At 41.1% G+C, this 7,325-nt stretch overlaps 1 protein-coding gene across 3 annotated transcripts in view; it reads left to right on the top strand.

The window, feature by feature from the left end:
* Window positions 1-630: 630 nt before the first annotated feature.
* Window positions 631-7,325, top strand: part of TCTEX1D1 (Tctex1 domain containing 1) — a 29,870-nt gene continuing 23,175 nt past the window's right edge. Inside the window, exons 1-2 of one of the 3 annotated variants that reach the window (XM_027536974.1) lie at window positions 631-920; window positions 2,625-2,746. In XM_027536974.1, coding sequence (XP_027392775.1) covers window positions 2,628-2,746 — 119 coding nt within the window. In that variant the 5' untranslated portion in view covers window positions 631-920; window positions 2,625-2,627. Of the gene's footprint in view, window positions 921-947; window positions 1,344-1,745; window positions 1,841-2,624; window positions 2,747-7,325 lie in introns of those variants that run through there. The other 2 variants (XM_027536975.1, XM_027536976.1) reach the window with 2 other exon arrangements.

Below are 7,325 nucleotides of genomic sequence, written 5' to 3'. Positions count from 1 at the left end.
CACTTTGTGAGGGTCCCTTCAAGGTCTGGTTTTTTCCCCTTGTGATGGGGGAGAGGTTCTGCGGTTATAAGGGGGATAGTTATTAAGGAGAAGGGTCTAGTGGTTGTGTCAGGTAAGTCCTCAACCCCAAACAGTCTCCGTTTCAAATCTTTTTAAACTTTAAGGGCTGGGGAGGGTGATGTTAAGGAAAGAATAAAAAAGTACAAAAGTTTGTAATGCATGAAAGATAAGCCTGTGAATTCCAAGGGGTCTTGAGCATATTATTTATTATCTCAGAATCTCAATTCTCTAAATCTGTAAAGGAATAACAACCCTTTCTTGAAAGAGTTGTTGGGACGACTGGGTAAAACTAAAGCTGTTTGCCAGTACCTGGTAAATGTAATTATTCCTATTATCAATCACACGGTGGAATGCGGGGTCAGGAGTCAGGGGTCAGGTGAGGGGATGGGGGTGCTTTACTTTCTCGCTATGCCTCGCATTTCCAGTCCTAGGAACCGGCGGCATTTCCCATCCCTGTCCCCGACACCTGCGAAAAGAAACCGAGGAGGGCTCTCAGGGCGGCCTCTTGAGTCCCCGATGTCCCCCTCGCTATAGAATGACCCGGCTCCTCCGCAGCTCGTGGCCACACCCACGGCACAGCCAGGCCCAGGGCAGCCCGCTCGGGCAGTGCCGAGGAGCTCCTTCACATCCTTAGAGGACCACGCCACTACTATGCCTGCCTGGGGCGGGCCAAGGACTCTGTTTTCGAAGGTCACCTTGGAGACAAGTCGCGGAGTCCAGTGGGAGTGCGGGAGTGCGCGGGCAGAAAGGAAGCCTGGGAGGCGGGAGCCTTGCCAGGCGCCCTGCAGTGGAGGAGCCTGCGGTCTGGGAGGCCCCTGGGCTGAGCCGCGCCTGCAACTCCAGCTCCAGACCCGCCTTAGGTAAGTGCGCCCTTTCCGCAGAGCGCCTGGGCAGGAGCAGAGAGACCAAGGCAAAAAGCAAATTCGAGGGTCCGGGGGGCTAAGGAAGGAGAGCCCAATGTTGAGAAATGGCCTGCCTGCCTTGTCCACGACCTCTCTCTCCCATGCCTTATTCCTCCTCCCTCCAAGAAATTAGAAAAAAGTGACCCCAATTTTCAGAACTAGAAGCGTGCCTGGCTTTTGGTTCCCTGCCCGCCTGCATGTCTGGGCTTTAGCGTGATGCCCGTGCAGAACTGGCCAGCCGGGTCGGGCTGTGGAGCAACTTGAGTTCTGAGCAGTCTACCTGAGGTCTGCTTGGAGACACTAGCAGCCTCTGCCTCTCAGGACCTCTAGGTCTGGATTCTGGCCTGCCCCGCAGCTTTGGAAAAAGGTGAACAGACTCAGGTATGTGTGTGTCACTTTAAGAATGAAACCTGAATGACCGTCTTAAATAGGCTCAGTATGTCTTGTCCATGCATACACATGCTTAGACACTCTCATGTACACAGACACACTCCTGCACACAAACGCACACACATGCAGTACACAGACATGTCACACACAAAGGTGCACACACAGACACAGCAACACACGCTCAGGTACACAGATAATCATACGCACAAGTGCACACACACACAGATGCTCACACTGGCTCACATCATGGGGGGACACTCATGTTCATACACATAAGCACATGCCCACAAAGACACATGCTCACACAGAGATGCTCACACGCGTGTACACAGTCTCACGGGTCCACAGTCACACACACATCCCACACTGCCTCTCTTCCTGACGCACAGGCCCTCCATTTTCCTCTGTCTACCCTGACGTTGATTACACTGGGGTTCCAGGTTGTGTTCTTGTCGGCTCTACCCACTTCAATTGCCACCTTTTTGAAGGTAGGGATTGTTTCTGTCCTAATTTAATGCCTAGCACAGTCTATGAGTATGTACATGTAGACAATAGGGCAGTGGAATTCTAGTTCAAGTTCTGGGAAGTCCATTTCTACTTCCAGCTTTTTCACAAGCATTAGTGAAAAGAGGTAGGTTTTCCAATAAATTACTCTGTGAAAAGTTCTGTTTGCTCTTTACAAAGTAAATCACTGCTGCTTGGCTGTGGGGAATACCATTTGGAGAAGCAGTTCATCTTAATTTTTAAACAACAAATATTAATTAGCAAGTTTCATTGAGATTAAATTTGAAGGGAGGCAATAAAAATATTGTTTTCTGGTGTGATGGTATCTTTCTTGTACATATGGCTCTCTTCTCAGTAACTTTAACATCTTTTGCAGTTAAGTATTTTTGCTGCAGCATAATATCTGCAACCCATTCCAGTGTTCTTGCCTGGAGAATCCCAGGGACGGGGGAGCCTGGTGGGCTGCCGTCTCTGGGGTCGCACAGAGTCGGACACGACTGAAGCAACTTAGCAGTAGCAGCAATAATATCTGCTTATGTGAATTAAATATGCTATTGTATAAGTAAAAGTTATCAATTATCATTTTTCCAGCTATACTGACCAGAACAACAATATATACTAAATATCACTCTTAAGGAAACCCCACTTCCCTATTCAAAAATGGTTTAAAAAAAAGCATCTGTGTACTTTATTTAGAATAAGTCTCATGTTATACTAAAGTATTTTCAGGTGTTTTGTTCAATATTTTACAAAAGTTTTCCTCCATAGATTATGATGATGTCAGACATTGCTAAAGACAGAACCGCTCATTTGCTGAAGAAGAGGGGCAGTGTGTCTTCTCTAAGTAATCATGAATTCCGGCGGAAGGAACCTCATGGGCGTACCAAAGAGTGAGTAACTGAGTATCCATTAACAAACTCAATTATTGAATAAAAAGGCTCATGATATTTATCAGGAGGAAAAAAAAAGTGAGAAAAAGGGAGAAAAACGTGCAAGTACATGGTTTATGTCATCTTTGGGGGCCATATTTTTTTAAAAGAATAGTAACTAGATATATCATGGCAGTCATTTTGAAATGTACAGCAATATTGAATCACTGTATTATGCATCAAGAAAAAGAAGAAAGAGAAAAAGACCAAGAAAATTTAAGTGATAAGTTGACACAGCAGCATTTTTATAATTTCAGAGACCATCCCAAAAAGTCATCTACTGAAAAGAATGTCATATGCAGTTTAGACAAGCTACTTCTTCCACTGTCTCCTGAATTTTACTCTTCAATATTATATAAATACATCATTTTTGCATTTTTATAATCTCTCTCTATATACATACAATGCATTTAGCATTATTTTAAACAAATTTTGTAATGTATTGTCATAGTCTTTGCCCATATCCTTTTAAACAGTTGCATAATATTTTTGTCAGCCTATAATTCTGGGTTAGCTAACCATTTTCCAATTATTGAACATTTGTTTGTTTCCACTTTTTAAATTTGTTACTATGTAAGAAGTCTCTGCTTGTTTTCTTCCCAAAAGTATAATTAGTGGGTCAAAAAAATACATTTTTTGTCTTTTGCTTACAAATTGCATTTGCTCTCCTAAAAAAGATGAATTAATTTTTAATACTTTCATGGAATTTTTTTTAACTGCTATTGGGAAGAAAATCAAACAAATTATCCAATGCAATTTGATAATTTGATAAATTATCAAATAATTTATGTAATAGACTTTCCTTCTTAAGAGTTTCCAAGGGATTGAAAGATGTAGCATATTCATTTCCATGATTGTGAAGCGGGAGCTGGTGTGTCTGGTGGAACAAAGCCAGAAGAACTGGAAGAGACTTCCATTCAAATTCTGAAACCAAATTATTCTGCTCTCAGAATGTTCTAATGCACTTACTCAAAATTCCACTTTTCAACCCTGGATTTTGTGAATTACAAGTATTATACAATTTCTCTCTTACAGACAGGAAATATAAAGGAATAGCAACCTCAGTGTACGTTAGACGTAAAGATGGGTGAATAATTAACCTCTATAGGATCTTCTGATCCTAAGTCAATTTGGTTGCTATTTCTAACATTTGTGTAAGAGTTTTAAAAATTATTTTTAAATACTTGTTAGATCAAATTCAATTTTTTAGAATAAAATATTATAATAATAATCTGACATATATCCTGGTGCTATGATTTAAAATACACTATTCTCATCCAAAAACTAAACTACCATCCCTACTTGCATAATTTCATTCACTTCTTCTCCTTCAGAGCAAATTAGAAAGTCATGTAGAATCAGAACATGGCCCAATTTGGAGAATTAAAAATCATGGTAAAGAATCTTCCAGCAATGCAGGAGATGCAGGTTCAAGCCCTGGGTTGAAGAAAACCTCCAGTATTCTTGTCTGGAGAATCCCATGGACAGAGGAGCCTGGCAGGCTACAGTCCGTGGGGTCGCAGAGTTGGACACTACTAAGCAGCGAATACTTCCACTTTTCACTTTCATTATTTTATTGCTAAAGTATAAATATAAATTAAAAGGTAACAAGAACATGAAAAGAGTTTTAGCAACACAGTAGGAAAAAATTTTTACTAACAAAAACATTTCAGTGATCGTTATTTGGATATATTTCAAAGTTAGAAATTGGGACTCTCAAACAAATTATTCAGATTGGATCCTCTAATGGAGCTTTTTATTTCTTAAATAGCAAATGAACAGCTTCCAAGCACTCCTACAATGCAGAGGCCATTCAGGAGGCTGCCTGCCAACCTTAACTCCCACTTACTTTCCATGGTCTTCATCCTTGCAAGGGGCCAGATGTAGGGGTGATTCTTCTTCATGAAATAGGTCTTCAACTAATAGAAAAACTCTGAATGCTCAGTGACTATCAAATGCAATATTGTTTTAAAGTTGTTTTTGGAAATGCAGATGTCTTTCCTTTGAAAGTTATAGCAAAACAGTTTTTTGGATAGATTAATTTCAATAGTATAAAGCATGTGCTGAAGTATGCTGCTGCTAAGTACTAAGTATGTATATAAGTACCACTAAATACTAAGTATGCATATAAGTACTAAGTATGCATGATGCTCTTTCTATGAAAGAGATGCTATTATCATCTTCCTCTTACAAATGAAGAAACAAATGGTTAGAGAGTGTGAGGTTCCCAAACTACAGAATTAACAAGTGATAAAATGGGCTTTTGTTTATAGTCAAAAATTCTCATTCTCTCAAAATTGGCTATCTATGTGTAACTTGCATTAATGAAACTCTTCTACTCATTCACCAGAACCTTCTATTTCCCATCCATGGGTAAGAGTAGGTATTTACAATGACATCTTTCTTTTTGGAAGCAAGCTTTGGCAGCCTTCAACGAGTCCTTGAACAGATGTACTGCTCTCATGTCCGTAAAATGGAAATAGAGGCCTGAGGTTAAGTTACTTTCCCAGGATCATATGACTTGATATCCCAGCTTCTTTTCTCTGAGGCCAATAGTTCAACTGGTAGATCAGGCCTAAGGCTGAAGGCTGAAGAGTATGTCTCTTGCCTCAAACCAAAATTACATGATGTCATGAACCAGAGTTTTGATAGATCCCACATCCTTCTGCTTGAACCCACTGGTGGCATCTAACACACTAGTTGTCACACTAAATTCTTGCACTTATTCATTTATTCAAGGTTTATAAAGCTTCAACTCTGTGCCAAATGTTAGGTACATAAAGGTGACTAATTGTAGGGTTATTCTTCTCTGGAGAAGCTCACTTTTCACTTAAACTGAAAATCACCTGGTAGTCATTTTTCTGCAAAAAAATGGAAAAGATTTCATTCATTTCTTTATTTCAAATAAATGTTTTTTGAGCAATGAGTAGTTAGTAAATCACACATAAATAATCTGGTGGGAAAGGCAATGAACAAACCATTTTAGATGTGATGAATTTATTCTGTGATTCCAACCTATACTACTTGAGTCGCTATATGCAGTTAAAAATTATGTTGCCTGGCCTGTTTCTTCATTCTGATCAGTTCAGTTGCCATCTTAATCAAACTAAAGCTCCCAAGAAGATATGGATGAGACCCAGCTTCCCGCCAAAGAGAGAGAAGTTTGAGAAACTGCGTTGGCCATGTTCCTAAATTAAACTACAATAATAGCTAATATTGGGCTTCCCTGGTGGCTTCAGTTTGATGGCTCAGACAGTAAAGAATCTACCTGCCAATGCAGGAGACCTGGCTTCGATCCCTGGGTCCGGAAGATCCCCTGAAGAAGCGAATGGCAACCCACTCTAGTACTCTTGCCTGGGAATTCCATGAACAAAGGAGCCCGGTGGGCTACAGTCCATGGGGTCACAAAAGAGTTGGACATGACTTAGCGACTAAACAACATCAACAACAATAGCTAATATTATGTTATGCTCAATAGATACATCACATACAATATCCATATGAATCTCAAAAAAATCCTATTGGTTAAGTAAAGAAGATATTTTTATTATCCCCATTTATGTCATTTATTATCTTATTTATCTCAGGAGCAGAGTTGAGTTGAAAATATATGGCATTGCATAGCACATTGTCATCACCAGCATGAGTGGGATCCCTTGTTTCTTGTTTGCCTGATTTTCCCTCTTCTTCCTCATCTTCAGTCCCACTCTCATCTTCCAAGAGGCACCCATTCTGATGTGCAAAATACTCAGTATGCTACAAGACTAGTGGTAAGTGTTAAGTCACTTCAGTTGTGTTCGACTTTGTATGACCCTGTGGACTGTAACCCACCAGGCTCCTCTGTTCATAGGATTCTCCAAGCAAGAACACTGCAGTGTATTGCTATGCCCTCCTCCAGGGGATCCTCTTGACCCAGGGATCAAACCCTCATCTCTCATGTCTCCTGCATTAGCAAGCAGATTCTTTACCACTAGCTCCACCTGGGAAGCCCCATACCACAGACTACAGATGTTTAAATATTATACTGTATATTTTTAAATTTTTATGTGTATTATGACATTTGATGTCTTAGAAAACTTTTCTGGCTAGGGAGAGATGAGACAGTTCAGTTGCTCAGTCGTATCCAACTCTTTGCGACCCCATGAATCACAGCACGCCAGGCCTCCCTGTCCATCACCAACTTCCGGAGTTCACTCAAACTCATGTCCATCGAGTCTGTGATGCCATCCAGCCATCTCATCCTCTGTCATCCCCTTTTCCTCCTGCCCCCAATCCCTCCCAGCATCAGAGTCTTTTCCAATGAGTCAACTCTTCACATGAGGTGGCCAAAGTACTGGAGTTTCAGCTTTAGCATCAGTCCTTCCAGTGAACACCCAGGACTGGTTTCCTTTAGGATGGACTGGTTGGGTCTCCTTGCAGTCCAAGGGACTCTCAAGAGTCTTCTCCAACACCGCAGTTCAAAAGCATCAATTCTTCGGCGCTCAGCCTTCTTCACAGTCCAGCTCTCACATCCATACATGACCACAGGAAAAACCATAGC

Source organism: Bos indicus x Bos taurus, chromosome 3 (genome assembly GCF_003369695.1).
Source record: "Bos indicus x Bos taurus breed Angus x Brahman F1 hybrid chromosome 3, Bos_hybrid_MaternalHap_v2.0, whole genome shotgun sequence".
NCBI classification, from domain to species: domain Eukaryota; kingdom Metazoa; phylum Chordata; class Mammalia; order Artiodactyla; family Bovidae; genus Bos; species Bos indicus x Bos taurus.
The sequence above is the reverse complement of the archived record's forward strand: the minus strand, read 5'-3'. Positions and strand labels throughout refer to the sequence as shown.